General features: G+C 40.0%; 1 protein-coding gene and 1 long non-coding RNA gene across 8 annotated transcripts in view; one reads left to right on the top strand and one right to left on the bottom strand.

Annotated features, from left to right (window-relative positions):
* Window positions 1-207: 207 nt before the first annotated feature.
* HMGN3 (high mobility group nucleosomal binding domain 3) overlaps window positions 208-21,911 on the bottom strand; it is a 32,659-nt gene continuing 10,955 nt past the window's right edge. The window contains exons 2-7 of one of the 4 annotated variants that reach the window (XM_077903311.1): window positions 12,441-12,491; window positions 5,328-5,357; window positions 2,657-2,707; window positions 1,223-1,336; window positions 1,003-1,102; window positions 208-690 (exon numbers count right to left, since the gene is read on the bottom strand). In XM_077903311.1, the coding sequence (XP_077759437.1) occupies window positions 677-690; window positions 1,003-1,102; window positions 1,223-1,336; window positions 2,657-2,707; window positions 5,328-5,357; window positions 12,441-12,491 (360 nt within the window). In that variant the 3' untranslated portion in view covers window positions 208-676. The other 3 variants (XM_077903312.1, XM_077903313.1, XM_077903310.1) reach the window with 3 other exon arrangements.
* LOC144317231 (uncharacterized) lies at window positions 4,874-20,875 on the top strand. 4 transcript variants are annotated; one of them, XR_013383177.1, is made up of 5 exons: window positions 4,874-5,473; window positions 8,150-9,262; window positions 10,433-10,512; window positions 12,109-12,230; window positions 19,725-20,875. It is a non-coding gene; the product is annotated as an uncharacterized LOC144317231 (long non-coding RNA). The 4 variants fall into 4 exon arrangements; XR_013383174.1 differs by having other exon boundaries at window positions 10,384-10,512; XR_013383175.1 differs by lacking the exon at window positions 8,150-9,262 and having other exon boundaries at window positions 4,880-5,473; window positions 10,384-10,512; window positions 19,725-20,872.

Here is a 21,911-nt window from a genome sequence, read left to right as displayed (position 1 = left end):
GTTTTAGATAAATTCTTCCACACTAGCATTCATAGATGGTTTTGTTAAAGTAATAATAGTTTTAAAGGCCCAACAATTAAGAAATAAGCCTGTGTGACTTATTAGAGTTACCATTATAGCACAAACTGTAAATATTCTTCACATGTTCTGCAACAACAAAATGAAACATTACCCAAGTTTAGTAAAGACACTACTAAGGAGCAGGTATTTTGCAGGCAAGAAAACCTTTTATTTTAAACCACAAATAGTCAGCAGGTGGCCACAACTAACCATGTTTCATTAAAATCACATAAAACCTAGGTACAAAAGCACCACTGATTATTGCTCTAGAAAAACTGCGTGAAAATTTTAAATACGCACAGTAAAAACACCACAGTACGCACAAGACTCAAATTTTAAAGCAAGCAGGTGGAATGCTGAATCAATCTTACACACAGCTTCCAATATCAAACTGATATTTATTTCACTTGAGGATGATGGAAATTTCCAAAAAGCACGACTATGAGAAGATAAAATGTCCATCCTTATATATTTTTGTATGCCAACTAGTAGAATCCTAAAAAATTAGCATTTACAAAATACTTGGTAAAAATAGCTTTTAAAAGTTGCCCCGAGAGGTACATAAAATCAACCCCGATTTTTCACGACAATTCATTCTCCCTTGTTATCTACAGATTCAGTTTTCTGTGCCTGTGAAAAAGGGAAAAAAAGAGAGGCAGTTACTATTAAAGCTACTAGAAGCCAAAGAAAAAGTCCACCCAATCAACACACACACTTTGAACACCTGTTTTTTAGCAGCTCTATTGCAAAACCTATTTCAACTCTGGATGTAAAACAGACAAGGCAGGAATATAGTATGCGAACACTTTGCTGCATTTAGTGCTTTCTGCTTTTCAAACAGCCACAGAAGCTTTACCTGCAAGCTCCCACTGTTTCTAATAGAAAACACCACACTACTATCTGCTTCTAGTCACTGCAAACATGCAGAATTTTCTACTGTACCCTTAACTCTCACTGTTTCAATCTGCCCCTTTACTGACAGTGTGCTGGGTGGGGTACCTCTGGAGGTTGAGACATTAACAGTTGAGCGAGAGATGTGGATCTGCAATAACATTGCGGGCAATAAAAAGAGACATTATGAACGTGCTATCACCGGCTGAAGCATTGAGCAATTTCTTTTTAGACACTGAGTCAATCAGTGGGAGGTATTTATGGAAAGTACCTCTTCAGCTTTAGTTTCACCATTTTCAGATGGTGCAGTACCTTCCTTTCCAGCTTCTTGCTTTTCCTCCTTCTTCCCTTTAGCACCTTTGTTAATTTTTGTTCCCGGTTCTTTCTAACAGAGGGTCAAAGCACAGGGAGACAAAGCATGTTAGACAGGGTGTGCGGTCAGTGAGAATCAGTCGGCCTCGTCCAAACACAAGGCCGAGTGCAACCATGGCCAACGCGGTGGCTTTCAGGACGAAGGGGAAGCCAGTTCTGCAGGGCTGCGGTGAGTTACACTGACGCTCTATGAGAATGTTAACGGGCTGCTCAGACTGTCCACTGACTTTCTCTTCTGGGGGAAAAAATGATGATTCTCCTCGTGTACTTGTTCAGTGGACCTCCTCTCTCGCTACAGAGAAGTGGTTCTGCCGTGGAGAGCAGCAGTGGTAACTGAAGAAGGAGGCAGAAGCCAGGGAAGCCAGGGGATGAGGGCCTCAGAGGGACGAGAAGGTTGAGAAAATGCTTGAAAATGAAGCTCTATGTGAAGAAAAGTTCCTGATTTTAAGACAAAGCCAAAGAAGTAGTTCTGCTTCAGAATCATCTACTCATGCCACAAATACACCTAGTTCTTTTTTTAAAAAGATTTTGAGAGAGAGAGTGAGAGAGAGAGAGAGAGCATGAGCAAGGGGAGAGGCAGAGGGAGAAGCAGACTCCCCTCTGGGCCAGGAAGCCCAACGTGGGGCTTGACCCCAGGACCCCGGGATCATGACCTGAGCCGAAGGCAGACACTTAACCAACTGAGCCACCCAGCGCTTCCCAAACGCACGTAGTTTCAAATAATTCACAACAATGCTCTGAAGGGCAGAGCACAGAAAAGCTATTTGGGAAAAGTTTCTTAATAATTCTGTGCTTGTTTTCTTGCTTGTAAAACCGGATATGTGTAGGACTGATATGAGGGCTTCATAAGAAAAGCAATTAGAACAGGGTCTGGCATAGTCAAGCCACATAAATGTTTGCTGATATTAATTATATGCTAGTATTAATTATTATATGATGAGTCATCAGACTAGCCTAAGACCAGTTGTAGGAAGTCAGATCCCTTCCCCAAGTCTCTGGAGCTGCTGGTGGCTGTGGCGCCAGGGCCCAGCCTCATGCTTTCTGAACCACCATGTGAACTGTGTGCTGCTACCAAACCCCTCCTGGATATGAGGCTTCTTGGAGCAACATGCTCTGACTTTCTTCACCTTTACTGACCAAATGGGAAACATGTTCCTGGTAAAGCATATGCTTTATGGCTTTTGAGAAAGACTGTAACAATGGGGACACTTTTCTAGTTGGTACATTTAGCCTGAAACAGTAAATGTGATCTTTCCTTGGATGATCTGTAGATATGGGATTATAAGTTATTCATTGTTTAAAAGGCCAACATGGGGGAGGGAGCACCTCTTACCTTAGCAGATGTTTTTCTTGGTTTAGGTTCAGGTTTGGGTGGAGCGGGTTTCTGCAAAGATAAATTAAATTATACAAATACTGAAAGAGGCAACCGTCAGGACCAAAAGAAACACAATTAAGACTGCAAAAGACGACAGTCCATTTTGACTATGATTCTGTTCATGTAAAAATATTTCATTCTATTTTCAGCATCAGGTAACAGCATAAAGATCTGTGCGTTTCATAACTATTTTCATCCTGGGTTCTCAAGTGAACAGCAGGTGAGATTTAAAAGCCGACTCATTATTCCCCAATCCAGAGTAGCTCTCCAGGAACAGGTTTAAGCTTCCATCTCTGATGTCTCTGTACTTCCTTTGATCACAGCACAGCAGCGAGAGGAATGACTCAGGCCCTCAGCCAAATGACTCAATGAATTCAGTCACACTGGCCTTCTCAACAGTCTAGAAATCACAGCACAATCGCAGGCAAAACCCATCCGGTAATGAAGACTGCTGCCTGTGAAGTATTTCAAAATCATTTCCACATCCTTCCACCTCTGATGTGGATTTCAAGTTCTGTAGCCAAGCTTCTTCTTACTTTCATCCTCTCCAATGCCAGCTCAAGGTGAGAGAAGAATCTCTTGCCCACCCAGACATTGGGCTCACTTGCCCCTAGAGCTTTTTATGAAGAATGTGATTATGATAATAAAATGTCCACTGTTAGCTCCCAAAGTTTAAGATTTTTCTTAGACTTAGCCAAAGAGTCCACTAGGTGACTGTTTTTCTCGAGTCATGTGGTTCTCTTCCCCACTGCTGTTAGCAGTGCCTGCCCTGTGGCCCTGGTCCCCTCCATGTGGGGCTCCAGCCCTCTTCTGCTTGCCAGAGTATTTGAGACCGGGTGGCACATGGGGGAAGATAGTCAGTTAAGTTTCTGGTTTTCCACAGCTATTTTAGGGCAGATATTTCTCTCATCAAGCTAGAAAAAAATAAGTGTTCATTTCTCTGAGCACTAGGGAGAATGGCTTTAAAGTGGAAGACACTGCCCAGGGTTCCCTCTTTGGAGAAAAATACACGTTCCTCCCCAATGCCTCTAGGTGGTTCAGGTTCATATTGCCTCTGGCCCTGTTCAAGGCAAAAAGGAAAACCTTAGACAGTGTAATTCCAGAAGACTGGATGTCAGACATGACTTTTCAAATAAAAAATGAAAAGTGGGCTTGAGAAGTAAGGGATGTGTTTATTAATCTTACCACCCTAAATCTGTAGTCTGTTCCCCAAACACAGCAGCTTGCATAGCTCCTAAGTTTTTAGGATTTAAAAGATTTTATTTCAGGCTTTCACATATTATATCAACACAATTTACAGTGAATAGTTTTCTTCTGTATATTCTGTAAGACAGACCTCTCCCGGATTCAGCATTCAAGTGTTTTGATGCGACAGGAAAGGATGGGGTTTTGCAGGCTGTGCTCCCACTGGCCACTGAGGCAGCTCTGTGTCAGCAGCACGGGCAGTGATCTCAGTGAAAGGTGCTTCTACTGCTGGCTCATGGTTCTCAGGAAATGCTTTAAGTTTTGGTTTTTATTTGCCTTACAAACACTACTTCCTTAGTGGGCTAGAGATCCATGGACTACAATGGCTTGTAGCATAATCTACGGTTAAGCCTAACAAAAGTTAAAATATAACTATTGAACCACGGTGAAAGTTAATATTGAACAGAGCACACCATCTTGAGGGGCTTCAGGAGAATCCAGTTTAACTGTGTACACACACATCTCCCAGCTCCTAAGCTTTCTGCTGGCTCTAATATTACTTCCTTAGGTTGGGACTCAGGTGAAATACTGCCTTACACAACTCAAACTCGGCTATACTTCTGAACTTGTGAGTGCCCTAAATAGTCATTTCTGCATTGATTCCCCACTCTGTGCCTGCACAGGTGTTGGCTGAGGATGATATCCATGCTTCCTTAAAGGCCAAAGTAGCTAGTAGCTCCTGGTAGCCAAGAAACCAATGCCTTTATCCCTACATCTCAGTGTGCAGCAGAGAGCCAGGCTGACCACCTGTCTTGGCAGAATGAGGACTGTATGTGAGCAGGGCAGCAAGGAGAAGCATGAGAGCCAGCAAGGAGCACACCACGGTGAGAAGGGCTGAAGCACCTTCATGGCCAAGGCTTGGTCACACCTGCCCATCCCAGCTCTAATGACCTTAACCCCTTTCTCTTCCCCAGGCCTCACCCACAGAGGGAGACTCTGAGTGGCCAAGTGGATTACTTTTTCAAAGATTCTATGGTTCTGAAATGATGCACATGGATTCTGATAACTTCCACCACATTCTGACGGAAGCATGTATCACGGAGACTGTTGTCCACTTTAGTACATTGTATGTAGAATCAGAAGGGTAGGACTTGGCTTAATGTGCTGCTTTTGTTGCAGAGATCTGGAATATCCAACAACTTCCTGGGTGTTATGTTCTTGGTAACACAGCTGGCCGCTACTTTTCATGGACGTATCTGATCAAGTGAATTGCTTGGCAACGCTGGTCACATTTGCTAGAAGTTGTGATTCGGGTAATTTCCAAAAGGGAAATAAAAAAAACTCAAGGGACATAACATCTTAATCCTCCTTCTGCTGCTTTGTCCTGAACAGGGGGAACATGGACTCATAAGAACTAACAGCCAGGGGATTCTAAAGTACTCACCGCTGACAATCTGGCCGACCGTCTAGTGGGCTACAAAGGAAACGAAAAAACAATTTTTATTATAGACAACCAAGTTGATTTTTAAAAATTCATTCCTTACTTTGTTGGAAGAGTGTAATGTATGGCTCCCATTACTCTCTCTCCAGGTGAGCACAGTAAGGTATATTTCAAAGGCCTTACTGTGTTGTGTGTACCATAATACTCAAGAGGAAGTTTCCTACAGATGTGTAGACACATTGTTCAAAGAAATGGCCTCTCCTAATTAAGGGTGTTGTGGGTTAAGAAAAAGACAGGAAGATTAATTTAGGTTCTGACCCATAATCTACTTTTATGATAAAATGAACAACAGGAGCATTGAGTAGCTGTTTAAGAACTAGTGCCAGTCTGACTCTTGTTCTTTACAAATAGAACTAAAACTTACAAATTAATACAAAAAAGACTTACATAACTGTGTAGAAACAAAAATAGGAGTTTCCTGACTTGTTACTATGTTAGAAAGGAGAATGATGATTAATAAATCTTATTAGGCAGTTAACAAGAAAGACTTCCTCTTACCTGTAACAGAATACACATATTTATTTATATGCTGAATGTGTATGTTTAAGATTGAGACAGAGTAAAAAGTTCACTAATCTTTTTTTTTTTTTTTTAAATTTATTTATGATAGTCACACACAGAGAGAGAGAGAGAGAGAGAGAGAGAGGGAGAGACACAGGCAGAGGGAGAAGCAGGCTCCATGCACCAGGAGCCCGACGTGGGACTCGATCCTGGGTCTCCAGGATCGCACCCTGGGCTAAAGGCAGGCGCTAAACCACTGTGCCACTCAGGGATCCCCAAAAGTTCACTAATCTTCTAAAGATTTTTTAAATTTACTTTAGAGAGAGAGAGCAAGCGAGAGCACGAGCATCGGGGAGGGACAGGAGCAGAGGGAGAAGCAAACTCCCCTCTGATCAGATGTGGGGCTCGATCCCAGGACACTAAGATCATGATCCAAGCCAAAGGCAGATGTTTACCCAACAGAGCCACCCAGGTGCTCCAAAAGTTCGCTAATCTTTTCTTTTAATTTGGAAGTTTAGAAAATTTAGGGAAACTCTGTTGAGATTGGTATTTTTCAGGAAATGTTTTCTCTTCAAGGGCAGTGCAAATTAAGCAAATGAACTGCAAAGAAAATTAAAATAGCCAAACTGTTGTAGGCATTTCAGAAAGAAGCATACAGAACTGATATTCTACTTACCATCAGCAAAACATGGCTCCCCAAGGGATTTCACATTCTGAAAGTACAACTGCCTTTCTTTAAAAGTGTTCCAGAAATAAATTCTCCGTACTTTTTGTCTGTTGTACTCACTGTTCTCTCTGGCAGAACAGTGTATGTACCACCTAACATATAGTAGATTCTCAAAAGGATGTGCCTAAAAAATGAGCTCAATCTTTCCCCTAATTCTTGCTGCCTTATGCAGACTTTGCCTCATTACCATAGCTTAAATGTTTCAAATTTTTTTAGGGAGGTCAGCAGGAATCCGTGCCACAACTGCAAAGAATTATGGAATTCTTGAAGCTGTACTTAGGTCAGTGTAGGTCAGCTGGTCAGGCCAAACTGGAAGAAATATTTCTTGCCATCTTCACATCTAAGAACTTGCTTCCTGAAAATAGCCAGAGGAAGCGAAACTCATCTTTCTTTAAACTACAGAAGGATATGAAGGGCCAGAGCCTCCATGAATAATTTTAACCCTGGGGTCTCAAGGCAAAAAAATCAGAGCTGGACTTATGGCCAGCTAAAACAATGTGAAGGGACTGGGAGACGGTGCCGGTGAAGTGGTGGCCGTGATATATTCACTGCACGGGGTAAGAGGATGTACAGCTTGATGCCTAGTATGGGAGGGATGCCTGTATCAGATGCTCCATAGGAAATACCATGGTGTCTCCTAGGATTACCATGGGTGTATTCATGACAATGCACCCATGAGTCACAGGGAACCAGAACCCAAATCCTGTGATGCCTTTCTCAGAACAGTCAGTTGCAATGAACTGGGTATCATCACCACAGAAAAGACAACATTAGCCGTTAAAACAGGCAGCCAGGGATCCCTGGGTGGCGCAGTGGTTTGGTGCCTGCCTTTGGCCCAGGGCACGATCCTGGAGACTCAGGATCGAATCCCACGTCGGGCTCCCTGCGTGGAGCCTGCTTCTCCCTCTGCCTGTGTCTCTGCCTCTCTCTCCCTCTCTCTGTGTGACTATCATAAATAAATAAAAATTTATAAAAAAAATAAAAATAAAACAGGCAGCCAGTAGGTAACTTGTACTTCCTTCAAAATGCTCTCCGAGCACGGAAGAGCAAAGGAGCATCCACTAATTACCAAACAGGGCTCAGCTTTGATGCTTCTATAAGGCCTCAAGGACTACCCGATCATCTCCCAAGTGAAGCAGAGCTGGCAAAAGAGTGATCAGAGTGACACATTCTGAGAGAGAAAAAATGGCAGCCTCTATGCTCAAGAGGGGTGAATGGACCTTATCTGAATCCCTCTCCAGTTAGTGTCAACTTATGTGTACCACATCAGCCTTACCTCACTGTTCACCTCATCTGTATTGCGACTGTACCCCTATGGCACAAGGCTGACTTCTCCTGCAGTTCTGTAGCTCCAATGCCCAGCAGGGGCCCTCCATAAACGGTGAGGTGAATAGAATGGGTAAGCGCCAGAAATGTGTAGTAGCGTGACCTTGAGGAGAGGCATGGTAAGGCCCCTGCCCAATTACTATCCAGGCGGAGGCCTGATAAGAGGCCAAACATATTCACCACTACTTATAACTGCCTTCCTATCCACCAGGTAGTCGTCATGAATAAAATCTCATTGAAGTGGGGCCAAATCATGTGCACAACTTCCCAACTCTGGTGCTCTAATTCTTTCCTCTCTATGTGAACACCTGAGCATACTGAAGATCTTGGCAGATATCAGAGAGCCCTTTGGGATTTCCAGAGATATTCCCACCCAAGCAAGCAGTATCCTGCAGGGCCCAAAAGCCGTTCTGATCCAAAGGACTCCCTATCTTTTTATAATTCAGGCCCAGTACAAGAGTTTCAAAATAAAAAGCCCAGGAAATTAATGCAAAAACAAAGTCTGCCTCTCCAGGCTGTCTAAATCAACCGTCTCTAAAAAGCACATCTTCTACTGTAAAATCATTTTATGACTTTCTGTCTAAAATTTACCAGCTCTTCTTTCTATGCTATAAAAAAAGGACTTTTCTTAAATTTTCCTTTCCAGTAACCACCATAAGAGATTTTCTTTTTCATTGCAAATAGTGGAGGCTGAGGCGAACCTTTCACTCACAGGCAGTAGCATGGTTATGCATGCAAGTGTGAACACCTTCCTGGAAAGTTCCATCAGCTTTCACAGCCTTAAAATCTATAAATGATTATACTGTATTTATTGGATATAAAATGGACTAGATTGCTATTTTTTCATCCTTAAAGTACTAGAATTTTAAGTACTCATTTGAGACTCAGACTGTTAGGCAGGACAACTGAAAAAAAAAAGACACTAAGAATTTCTCTCAACTTGTTGGTTGTGAATCCTTGGGAGACGTGGTCAAGACAGTGATTCTCAGAAGAGGAAAGATGACTTTCAGGATGACACGTCACCAACCAAGAGTTACAGAGACAAGTAATGGGAGGGTTTGTCACTGTGGGGTATAGCTGCTGGGCACAATGAAATGTTTTAATAAGCATTTGATTAACTGATCATTCTCTGAGTTGAAGCAAATTCTGGTGAAGGCTACTCCCAAAGACACATAGTCTTTTACTTTACCATCTTCGTTGCAAAAGAACATGGAGGTCTAAACTCACTATGACAAAAGTTCACCGACAACTGGATTCAAGTAGAGTCCTTGGACTTTGCTGAATACCGCTTGAAATATATGGGCCATTCTTATGGGATCTGGAAGTATGTTTATTTTTATAAGATTTCTTAATGCTCCTAAGTCTAACCATGCACAGATCTTCCCCAACTTCCAATGGAGTTACATCCTCATAACCCCATCCTCAGTTGAAAATATTGAAAATATTACAATATTTATGCATTTAATACACCTAACCTACCAAACATCATAGCTTAGCCTAGCCTCCCTTAATTGTGCCCAGAACATGTAATATTAGCCTAGAGCTGGGCAAAGTCATCTAACATAAAGCTTATTTTATAATAAAGTGTTGAATATCCCATGTGATTTATTGAATGCAATACTCAAAGTGAAAAACAGAATGGCTTTCTGGGTACAGGAGGGTTGTACACGTACTGGTTGTTTACCATCATGATCACAGGGCTGAATGGCAGCTGAGCCTTACTGCCACTGCCCAGCATCACAGGGGAGCATCATACCACATATAGCTAGTCTGGGAAAAGAACAAACTGAAAGCATGGCTTCTACTGAATGAGTACGGCTTTTGCACCACAGAAAAGCCAAAATATTATAAGTCAAACCATCACAAGTCAGGGACCATGTGTAGTTGCTGACAGAAGCCAAAAATCAAGTTGCTTTTAATTTCCAAAGACAAACGAGGAGCCACGTAGAAATTATTGCAAAACTGGGAAGTAGGGAAAGATGGATATTAGAGCCTTGGCTGGGAAATGGAGAGGACAGAGAAAAGGCATTGGGTAACCAGATTTATGATTACCACAAAAGCGGTATGAGGACAGAGGATTTTGAATCAGGAAGCTCACATAGCTTCCCTGGTTCTGCAATACAAAAGTTATGACACCTGTGGAAAATAATGTATTTCTCTCAGGACTTGTTTCCTTTAGTAAAGCTGGAAATAATAATAGCTGCATATCTGTTATTAAAAACAGGGATCCCTGGGTGGCGCAGCGGTTTGGCGCTTGCCTTTGGCCCAGGGCGCGATCCTGGAGACCCGGGATCGAGTCCCACGTCGGGCTCCGTGCATGGAGCCTGCTTCTCCCTCTGCCTCTCTGTCTTTGTCCATCATGAATATATAAATAAAAATATTACAAAAAAAAAACAATTCTCTGATATTCATTATTCCCTTTCCTGGCTGTATTTTTCTTCATAGCAAATATTCAGTGATATTATTTTATTCTCTTTTTCCACTAAAATGGAAGCTCCATGAAGGAAGACATTTTGGCTTCTTTTGTTCACTGTGGAATCTGCAGAGCCTAGAACCGCGCTTGGCATATTACAGGTACATAGTATTTTCTGTTAAGGAATGAATGTGCTCTGCCCTCATTTCAGGATTATTGTAATGCTCAGACAAAATAACGAATGCGAAAGGGCTTTTGGAAACTGCCAAGTGTAATGCTTTTAACATATTGTTGTGGTCGCTTATTGTCCAAAAGCTATACTCTGCATTATGCCCTTCAAATATCACTGCAGTGGAAGAGGTTTTTCAAAAGAGGATCCCTCTTTGTAACTGATCTCAATTCCCAATAGTCAAGCCTGTGCATACTCAATGACATAAACTAGAAAATTCAGTCAATTCAGTGGGGGGAAAAAAAAAATCAATCAATATACTGTCTGACAGTTCTTACCCTAACCCACTAGCTGACTGACCTTTTCACTTTTCAAACAGTTGTGTTGATGTCCCGAAGACAAATCATGAGTTTTAATCTGGTCGTGGCTTAAAGGACAGGGAAAGAGTTTTTCCTAGGAACGATTTTTGTTAGCAATAATAGAATAAATACAATATAAAGTAAAATATTAAAAATATAAAATATATAAATAACACAAATACTTAAAATTCTGAGACTCAAAATATGTATAAGACAGCTGGATAAGCAAGAATAGTTTACATATATTCTAACCAGCTTGACTGCTCTGTGTAGAAGGATAGGAAAGACTGTTTACACTATCCAAGATCTATTGTGCGTAATGGTTTCTAGGTTTTATGACTGACAGATCAATTTAAATAGCAGCTCCTAAGGAAAAATCCAAATGCATTTTGTGTCCAAATCTAAAAATTACATTAAGATTTGTTACACTTAGCCAACTGTCCTAGAAATTACATTTTGCCATTTTCAAGAAAATCCATGCATTTATCATTTTTTGGTTCATTCTAGCGTTTGTTTAGTAACTTGAAACTTGACATGGGATCACAAACTTCACCTCCCAAACTGTTAAACACTGAATGCTTGGTAAATGGATGGTGGGGCCTTGGTTTCAGGTTTGTTTTGCTTTTAAATTAATTTAGTCACAGATTCTGTTAAAAGGTTTTCTATTTGGCAGAACAAATTTCCTTGTACAAATTTTGTGGAGGGGTGCTTCTATCATGACAAACTCCTCCGAATTATTAAACCACAGTATGAATCACCCAATCAAAGAATCTGTAACTAGATACTGTTTCTGTCTCTCACATGACCCCTTATAAGTTCAAGGGTAAGAGCTGCAGTTTTTTCTACACACTGTAAAGCTATTTAAAAGTGAATGTCATCAGAGTTAGCATCTAATTTGTTACTTTTTTATCCATCTCCTTTTAGGAGTTCATGATATTACCACAGTAGGTAAATACAATCATCTTTCTCAATTTCTTAGCTCTTTGGAGGTTTCTGTATTTTAATACAGTTTCCTTGAATTGTTACCTAATTAATTATCCTAAGTTCTAAGAATTTTCCTGTTTTTTTAAAAAAACTTTAATATTTTGTCATTTTGTGTGTCTTTTCACAATTTTTGACTTTAGAGATGACATTTTTTGGGCATATATTCAGAACTAAAAAAAGAAATTTATAATTCACTCACTGGAGCAGAGAATTTATTTTATCAACAGTCTTTCATTTCCTTGCAGTGAAAGGCAGACTTTGTTCTCCTTGATGAATTTACCTATTATCTCACTCTTTGCCCAGAAGGAATTCTCAGTATCCACTTGAACAGATAGCAGGACCGACAGGTGGAAACATAAACAACATAGTAAGTGGAAAAGGATGCATCAGTGTTCTCAACTGAAATTTACCTCGGCCAAGAGGCCAAGAGACACAACACAGTGACACTCTTATCTCTGGTTTACGTTGTCTCAACAACCTTATTCAGAACTGTATTCATTCAGATGGAGACAATCCCAACAATATTAAACAATTCCAGTTAAAAACATTAAATTCAGGATGTCAAAGATACACTTACCTCCTGTTTAGTTACTTTGGATCCATCCTTGCCCTCTGTATTCTCTGGAGACTAGAAAGAAAATATTTCAGTGAATTGTATTTAAATGGGAAAGCACACATTCGAGGCAGGTTTGAAAAAAATAGCTATATCTATTCTCAGGATCACATAAGTCAACAGATATTTTATGGAGAAGAAGTAAGTTTGTAAGAGGATACATTTTACACACACACACACACTCAGCATTTATCTGCATAACTGCTCTAATTTTAAAATAGCAGTGGTGCAAGAACTGATATGAACCCCTATTCTTAATGTGCATTCACTCTAAGCAATTTTCATTGATTTCTGATGATTCCACCACTAGTTAAAGAACAGAGCAGGGACCCAGCAGTAGTGCCAGGAATCCACCACATGTTCCACTCACTTTGTTTCTCTAAGATGAAGGCAGGATGCTAAGAAAGCCCAGCCTGAGCATATTTTGTCCCATACGTGCCTCGCTTTGATTTCTAGCCCACTTCTTGATGTGACTTGACAAATGTGTCATGCATTATTATTCTTCCATTATCAACTCCAGCATCTCTACCAAATTCTCAGCCTTGGCAGGACAGCCAAACATCCTGCCACCCCGGCTGATTTGTTTCCTGATTTTGACCCACCAACCTGGAGCAGCACCTGCCCACTCTGGTGACAGCTCAAACTGGACTCATTTATAGAGTACTACAACTATGGGAAAAATATCCCTAGATTTATGTGACATGCTGCATATCCCAATATATTTTTTAAATATTTTATTTATTTATTCCTGAGAGAGAGAGAGAGAGAGAGAGAGAGAGGCAGAGACACAGGCAGAGAGAGAAGCAGGCTCCATGCAGGGAGCCTGGCACAGGACTCTATCCTGGGTCTCCAGGATCATGCCCTGGGCTGAAGGTGGCACTAAACCGCTGAGCCACCCGGACTGCCCTCCCAATATATTTTTACTGGCTAAAGGCTAGTTAGAAAATTAAAGTATTTCACACATTTCAAAACCACATAAAGGTGGAAGGTGAATACCCAATCTCTATAACACAACGTGTGCAGAAGATATGAAGAGTTTCCAAGAGAAAAAATACAAATAGCAAACTGACATTTGGCATAATGTTTGGCTTTAGCAAAATGAAACAAACAGCTCTGCGGTAAATGCCTCATCTGATAAAATGAGAAACAAATTTTAAAGATCACAAAACCCACTGTTTGGTGGGCCTGGTGACACTGCAAATTAATATATTTTCAAAGAACAAACTGGCAATCTGAGAAAGACACACAGGACTAATTATAAAATGATCCAGTAATTCCATTTTGGAACGAAGACTCAAAGAAAGACTAAAAATACCATTTTAGTTGTACTGTTTCTAATACAGAATAACTGGAAACAACTCACACAGTAAATCATAGAGAAATATTTAAGTAAACTATGTAATTATTAATGCCATGGGATCAAAAAATAGGCTATGTGAATACATAGAAAGTCCACATAAAATAATGAAAAATTTAAAAACTCAGATTATAAAATAACATGTAAAACAGATCAGAAGTATGCAAAGTCTTTTAGGAAGTCAAAAGCTCTTCTTCAAGGCAGACGACCTAGTAAACCTTCAGTTCTCCCTGAGGGCTGCCTATTCACCACAGTCTGTCAGTTCACCTCGCTCTGGAACCCTGTACATTCATAGAGTTCTTTCTTTCTTTTTTAAGATTTATTTATCTATTTGAGAGAAGGAAAGAGCGAGCACACACACATGCCCGTGCACGAGTCGGGGATGGGCAGAAGGAGAGAGAGAAAGACAGGCAGACTCTCTGGGACTGGGACTCGATCTCGGGTCTCCAGGATCACACCCGTGCTGAATGAAGATGGCGCTAAACCGCTGAGCCACCCAGGCTGCCCACAACTCTCTTAAAATTTAAGTGCCAAAATTCACGACTCTGAACTGTGGCTAATTCATAAACATTTTTCCTTTAAGTTGATAAATTACATGTTAATATTTATATAGTCTTCATGTTTGGATGCTTAAAAAAAAACTGGTTTATTTGTGTTCAATTTTTTGAGAAAAAAAAAAAATACGCAGAGCCCAAAGCGGGTCTTGATCCCAGGACCCCAAGACCATGACCTGAAGCAAAACCAAGAGTCAGACACTTAACCAACTGAGCCACCCAGGAGCCTCTCATGGAGTTCTTGTTTCCCAAATCAACCATTTCTCCCTCTTCCCTGAAACCTTCTTTATCATGAAGGAAAACAGAGCTTCTCTTTTCTATTCCCCACTCTCTTGCACAGGAATTTCTAAATCACAGATCTTGCTATAGTAGCCAGCCAAGTTGGAGACAGCAAAATCTTAGCAAGTGAGAGCATACGAAGATGGTCCCTATGTGGACCATTTGGCTCAGCTCAATTCCATGCTAGAAGCTCGACCCTTCTGGCCATAAAGGAGACCCTCTGTTGTCAAGAAGTGCTGGGCTCTCATTCATAGCTGGTAGGCCAGCTGGTTGATTTCAAGCTGGGGTACCTTCTTACTGTAGCTGATAGGCATTTTTAAAGAAGCAGCATACAGTTATTCCAATGTTAAAAAAAGTCAAAAAATGGGTGTTAATGACATAATTTTCAATATTTTTCTATGCAGTGGATTAGTGACAGCAATATGATGGAGAGATCCCTTTTTAAACAGTGATCTCAGATATAAATTACTGAAAAAAAGAAACCTGGAAAAATGCCACACACACAAAAAGCAGGTAGAATGAGAATGTTAATGGCTTCAGATGAATGAAGACTGGAAATGTGAAGAGCTACAATTCAAGGCAAAGCTGGTTTCTCCAGCAATCTCTCTGTAAGGGCTTTCTATTAACAAGCACATACTACATTTAGTCAGAAACAAGCCAAATGATCTTTACCCTGGGATCAGTGTGGTACTATAACATGAATGCAGGTCAGGACATGGTCTTGAGTTGCTCCTACGTAGGAGCTGTTGTGATCTGGGCCAGTGATTTGATCAGTGGTTCAGTCTCTTCATCTATGAATGACAGATGATAATCACACTGAACTCCAAGTGTCATGCTTAAGACCAAGCGAGATGTTAGAGCATTTCATAGACGGTGTGTTGTTATACAGATATTATACAATGAAATATGTATCTTAATGAGTCTTTAAATTACCAAATATCAAATTATATTCAACAGAATCTTAAAAGTGAGCACATTCAGATTCCCATGTAACCTTGTCATCTGCTTTTGTTGAACAGGGTAACGAGTAATTTCAGAAGGAATTAACATTTCAGGCTATCTTACCACACACCCTGTCCACCATTAACACTTAGCCATGAGGCTGGAGACAAGAAGGAGGGTACAGTATGAAGGGATTGAAACAGAAGCCCAAAGTTTTTGTGCCAAGGATTGTGAAGAATAAATGGGGATAGGGGTCGTACATCAATGATCTCAGACATACTTCAACCTTCTAGTGGGCTGATGGGAAGGATAAGTTGAATCCAATGGGATTTGAGGAACTCAAAGGCAGAAGGGCTCTCTTCTCATTTCCCAGAACAAAGCAGGCTTGTGCTAATCCAGTTTGAACCCAGAATGGTCAAGAAGGTAGACAAAGAGCCATAGTTAAACAAAAGGTCTCATTTATATATATGAGGCTCCTTTAGCACCCGAGTGGCAAGGGCAGTGGGTTGAGAGCCAGCAACAGTGTGGCAGACATACATGGTAGCCAGATGGAAGGCACAGCAGGGATTCTAGAAGTCTGGAGTACCACTAAGAGCTGATCTGAGGGCAAGTCAGCAGGAAGGTGGATTACTGAACACCTGGTGACCAGATGGGGACAAAGTATCAAGAACCCAAGAAGGCCTGAACTTTGGCAAAAATCAACAGGTAGCTGAACTTTTTTTTGAATTGCAAATCAGAAAATAAAACTAGGCTCATTGAAATAAAAAAGAAAAAACCCTCAAAACATAAATTCTAGATGAGGGACAAGAAATAACAAATTGTCACAGACTGCTGAGGAATTAGCTCAGAATGCAACAAAGGGCAATAAAGGAATGGACACTATACAAGAGAAGTTAGCATACAAGAGTGGTTAGTTGAGAAGCTCCACATACACCTAACAGACATTTCAGAAGCCGAAGAACAGAGGTACTAGTAGGAAGGCAAAGACATGGTGGCTGAGAATTTTCCCAAATTAAAGTCATGAGTCTCCAGATTGAAAGCTTATGCCAAGGAACAAGCTGGAAGCAAAACAAATGAATCCAATGAAATATGCTGTAGTAAAACTATAGTAAAGTGAGGAAAATTGTAGAAATTATCAAGGTTAGGGGATCCCTGGGTGGCTCAGCAGTTCAGCACCTGCCTTCGGCCCAGGGCATGATCCTGGAGTCCCGGGATCAAGTCCTAGGTCAGGCTCCCTGCATGGAGCCTGCTTCTCCCTCTGGCTGTGTCTCTGCCTCTGTCTTTCTCTGTGTCTCTCATGAATAAATAAATAAAATCTTAAAAAAAAAAAGAAATTATCAAAGTTAAAAGATGTTTTATCTACAGAGAATTACTTCTCACCAGCAACTATAAATAGAAGAAATAGGGAGTAATGTTCATGTAGTTGAGGAAAACTGTCAACCTAGAACCTTGTCCCAGCTATCATTTAAGAATGAAGGAAAAGTAAAGATATCTCAGAATATAAATACTTAAAGAGAGTTTACCATCAACAAACACAGCCTTCCTTTCAACAAGGACCTGTTACTAAAGATCAAATTTAGCAATTAGAAAAATGAATTCAGATGGAAGCAAAGCATATATGAAGTAATGTATAATTACTTAATATTGATAAGTCTAATTAACTATTACTTGTAGATAACAATACCTATTTTACTGTGTTTAAAACAGTTTCAACAGAAACCCTAGACCAGTGCTGTCCTATAGAAATATAACACATAATTCCAGATTTTCTAATAGCCACATTAAAAAAAAGAAAACAGATGAAATTAATTTTAATACTTTATCTGAATCTATCTAAAATTTTATCATTTCTGGGGTGCATGGGTGGCTCAATTGGTTAGGCGTCTGCCTTGGCCTCAGCTCATGATCCTAAAGTGGGGGACTGAGCTCCTGGTAGACTCATCGCTCAGCAGGGAGTCTGGTTCTCCCTCTGACCCTCCCTCATCCTGTGCTCTCATTCTCTCTCTCAAGTAAATAAATAAAATCTTTAGAAAAATTTTTAAAAATGAAATTTTATCATTTCAATGTGTAATCAATTTGCAAATTATTAATGAGATATTTTACGAAGTTTTCTTATACTAAATCTTCAAAATGCGGCATGTACTTTACACTTAACATAAGCAAATCTCCACTCAGGTGCTAGGTTTTCACCAGGAGCACCTGATTTATGTTTAGAGTTCATAAAGTTTATAGTAATTTCACATATCCAGGGTGTTCCAAACATATTTAAATCTTTCCATAAACTGAATCTAATACAAGTTTTTTTAATTTAAACTGATTAAAATCGAAAATTTAAAAATTCAGCTCATTCTTTTTTTTTTTTTTTTTTAAGATTTTATTTATTTATTCATGAGAGACACAGAGAGAGAGAGAGACAGGGTGAGACATAGGCAGAGAGAGAAGCAGGCTCCCTGCAAGGAGTCTGAAGGGACTCAATCCCGGATCCCAGGATCAGGACCTGAGCCGAAGGCAGATGCTCAACTGCTGAGCCATCCAGGCGTTCCCAGGCGTCATTCTTTTTAAAGAGTGCTTAATTCCATCATGTAGCTAGTGGCTACCATACTGGACAGCACAGTTCTAGATCTTAATAACCACAAAAAATGAGAGCAGAATGAACAGATGAGAAGTTAAAGCATGCTAGAATCCAGGTTTTGTTCTGGAGGATGATACAGACCCAGAATCATTTTAGACTTTGTTAAAATAAAATTTAAAAAACAGCCCTTAAAAATTTTAACATAAGAAACAGGATCTATAAACTTCCAAATTAGGAGTGGAATAAAGCAAATTTTAACAATGAAAGAAAGGAAAGAAAAGAACAAATGATAAATAAAAACCACAAAATAAGTCTTTAGAAAGAGTCTGAATAAATTAGTGATCACAATATACTTAAACGATTTACACTCATCCATTATAATGTAAAGTGACAGAAGGAAAAAAACAGAGTAATATATGTATATGATTCCACTTTTACAAATTTTAAAACATGCACAAATCAATACTAAGGATTTATATAAGACATATGTCATAAAAGTGTAAAATCATGGACCGGAAGGATACACAACAAATTCATGATAATGGTTACTTCTAGGGAGGCTGACAAGCGAAAGGAACCAAGGGAATGTTTCTAAGGAAACTTCTCCTTTATCTGTAACATTTATTTAATTTAAAAAATATCTGAAGCAAAATGATAACATTAAAATATGTGAATTTTGAGGGGTGGGCAAATGAATATGTTACATTACTTTCTGGATTTTTCTGTATTTAAATTTTTTCCAAATAAAAATATTAGCAATATTGAGGGAAAAAAAGAAGAAAACTCATTCCTTTAAGTCTAAGTTTAACAGTGCCCTAACACAAATTTCACCATTAGGTATTACTCCTAGCATTTTCTGCACTTCTTTTTTTTTTTTTTTTTTTAATTTATTTATGATAGTCACAGAGAGAGAGAGAGAGAGAGAGAGAGAGAGGCAGAGACACAGGCAGAGGGAGAAGCAGGCTCCATGCACCGGGAGCCTGACGTGGGATTCGATCCCGGGTCTCCAGGATCGCGCCCTGGGCCAAAGGCAGGCGCTAAACCACTGCGCCACCCAGGGATCCCTTTTCTGCACTTCTTAAATGACTTACAAATCTGGTTTGTATACTGCCTCTTTCTTTTCTGTTCAAGACATATCAGGGGAGCCTGAGTAGCTCAGTGGGTTAAGCATTTGCCTTCAGCTCAGGTCATGATCTCAGGGTCCTAGGATTGAGCCCTGCATCTCTGGACTCCCTGCTCAGCAGCTTCTCCTTTCCCTGCCATTCCCTCTGCTTGTGCGTGCATGTACTCCCTGTCAAATAAATAAATAAATAAATAAATAAATAAATAAATAAATAAATAAATTCTTAAAAAAAAAAAGACATATCATTTATAATTGCTTCAACTGGGCTGATGGGAGGGCACTGGAGTGGGCAACATGGTAAGCCAAGACCACTACCACATGGATGCAGAACCCCTTGGGCTGGTGGAGCAGGAGAACTGGCAGGGGGAGGGCTGGTGTAGCAGCTGACCAAATGTACCATCCCCCTTCTTTCTTTACACAGACATACCTGAGCCCTGCACCAGAGGACACAAAAATGCAGTAAGAGGACACAACTACATTCTCCTGACCGCTAAACAAAACCAGCAGTCCTTATTAGGAAACCGAGAAAAGAAACTTGGAATTTTTATTCCACAATCCATAAGGAATCAACAGGAAAAATTGCCCAATTCTGAGCTTCTCTTCCAATAAATAGTAGTTATCACCAGATAAAGGGGCACCAGGGTGGTGGTGGCTGTGGGGTGGGAGGTGGTAGGGATGGTGATAAGCCAATATTTCTTCCTCTAAACTAAGGAAGGTATCAGAGAAGATGGAAAAATCCTTATACCCTTCAACAGTTGCTTGGGAAGAGTTCAAATGACATGAGCCTGTAGATTTATCACTGCAGAGAACGATACTGACGGTGTGGCAGATGGCTGGGACATGTAAGGCTTGTGCCATGGTTCTAAGCCATGCAAGAAAGAAAGGGGAAGGCTCAGGATTCTCAGCAACAAGTGTTGGGCCTTATATTAAAGTTCCAAAAAGTCTATATTGGTAAGTGTCGACTCCTAGAGATTTTCTTCTAAGATTGCAAGTGAAGGGCTACTGCTTCATAAGTTAAGCAAATTACTTGAGAGTATGGAGTATACATGAAATCCAAGTAATCATCTTCCAGCAGCCATAGAACAAATTCAGTCTCAACTCCTGGGTTGTTCAGGCTAATGTGGGAAAGCTGGGAACAGATGTAAAAATGCAAATAAACTAATAATTACTTCTTTTAACCTGGGGAACGTATTACTTTGAGGTAATTCTTCTCTAACTTGCTGGCCAAAATTTTTTTTGAAGCCTCTTAATTATTATTTGAAATTTCTCTAAAAATTAATTTACATCTTCTGTTACAAACTCAAGGCTGGAGAAAAGAAAGTCTAATAGTGAGCCAGTTAGCAGAGGAAATTCTAGGAGAAAAGATCCAAATAACCCACCCAGAGAAATGTACGTAAATCTTTTTTGGGGGGGATCTCTGGGTGGCACAGTGGTTTGACACCTGCCTTTGGCCCAGGGCGCGATCCTGGAGACCTGGGATCGAATCCCACGTCGGGCTCCCGGTGCATGGAGCCTGCTTCTCCCTCTGCCTGTGTCTCTGCCTCTCTCTCTCTCTCTGTGACTATCATAAATAAATAAAAATTAAAAAAAAAGAAAAAAAAATAATTTTTTTTAAATTTTATTTATTTATTCATGACCGACACAGAGAGAGAGAGAGAGAAAGAAAGAGAGAGAGGAGAGACACAGGCGGAGGGAGAAGCAGGCTTCGTGCAGGGAGCCTGACGTGAACTCGATCCCGGGTCTCCAGGACCACACCTGGAGGTGGCACTAAACCGCTGAACCACAGGGGCTGCCCAAATGTATGTAAATCTAATGCTGTTGCTCTTCTCCTAAAGTTAATATATAACTCAATTATTTGATTAACATAATGTTAATTTCCCCCTCAAAAGGGGGCACTGCCCAAGAAATTCTTGGAGGTTTTTCAAATAACAGATAGTTCTCCTAAATTCAAATATTCCTATGACACATGAAACAGATACTAAAATTTTTATTTAAGCCACAAGGATCATTATTTAACACCAGTATGGTTGTTTTTCATTCATTCTGTAGGTCTGTTTGGGATCCTCCAAGCTTTTAAAAATAGTCTTTAAAAACCCAATACTTAGAATTGAGAGATCACATTAAGAGGGTTAATAAACTAATATTAAATTTCTCTGCTACCTCCTTCTTTGCTTATGTCTATTAATTTCATCAATTTCTATAAACGCAAATTCATTTATTGAGGTCATGTCAGGCTAGTATGTCTTCCCAAAATCTTACTTTGTTAGAGATGAAAGTAATTGAGTTGAAAACTCTGCTGTAAAAGACTGGATGAACCAAAATAAATAGCAACTACCTTTCTTCTGAGGGATGCTTTTAGGGATAATACCTCACATTGTATTCAAGTATAAAAGATAACTGAAAGTAAAAGAAGAAGCCATGTTCTAGGATGTTTGATGAAATTTTATTAGCGTAAATACATATAATGCAATAACAAAAGTATATCTTTAATATGAAATAAACAACTCTAAACATTTCACATATCTCTTTGGTCTGAACTGCCTCTTCCATCTGAGTTATGTTTTTCATTTGACTGGTTTTGTATGGATGGGAAAGCACCTGGCTAAAG

This window comes from Canis aureus, chromosome 7 (assembly GCF_053574225.1).
Source record: "Canis aureus isolate CA01 chromosome 7, VMU_Caureus_v.1.0, whole genome shotgun sequence".
NCBI classification, from domain to species: domain Eukaryota; kingdom Metazoa; phylum Chordata; class Mammalia; order Carnivora; family Canidae; genus Canis; species Canis aureus.
The sequence above is the reverse complement of the archived record's forward strand: the minus strand, read 5'-3'. Positions and strand labels throughout refer to the sequence as shown.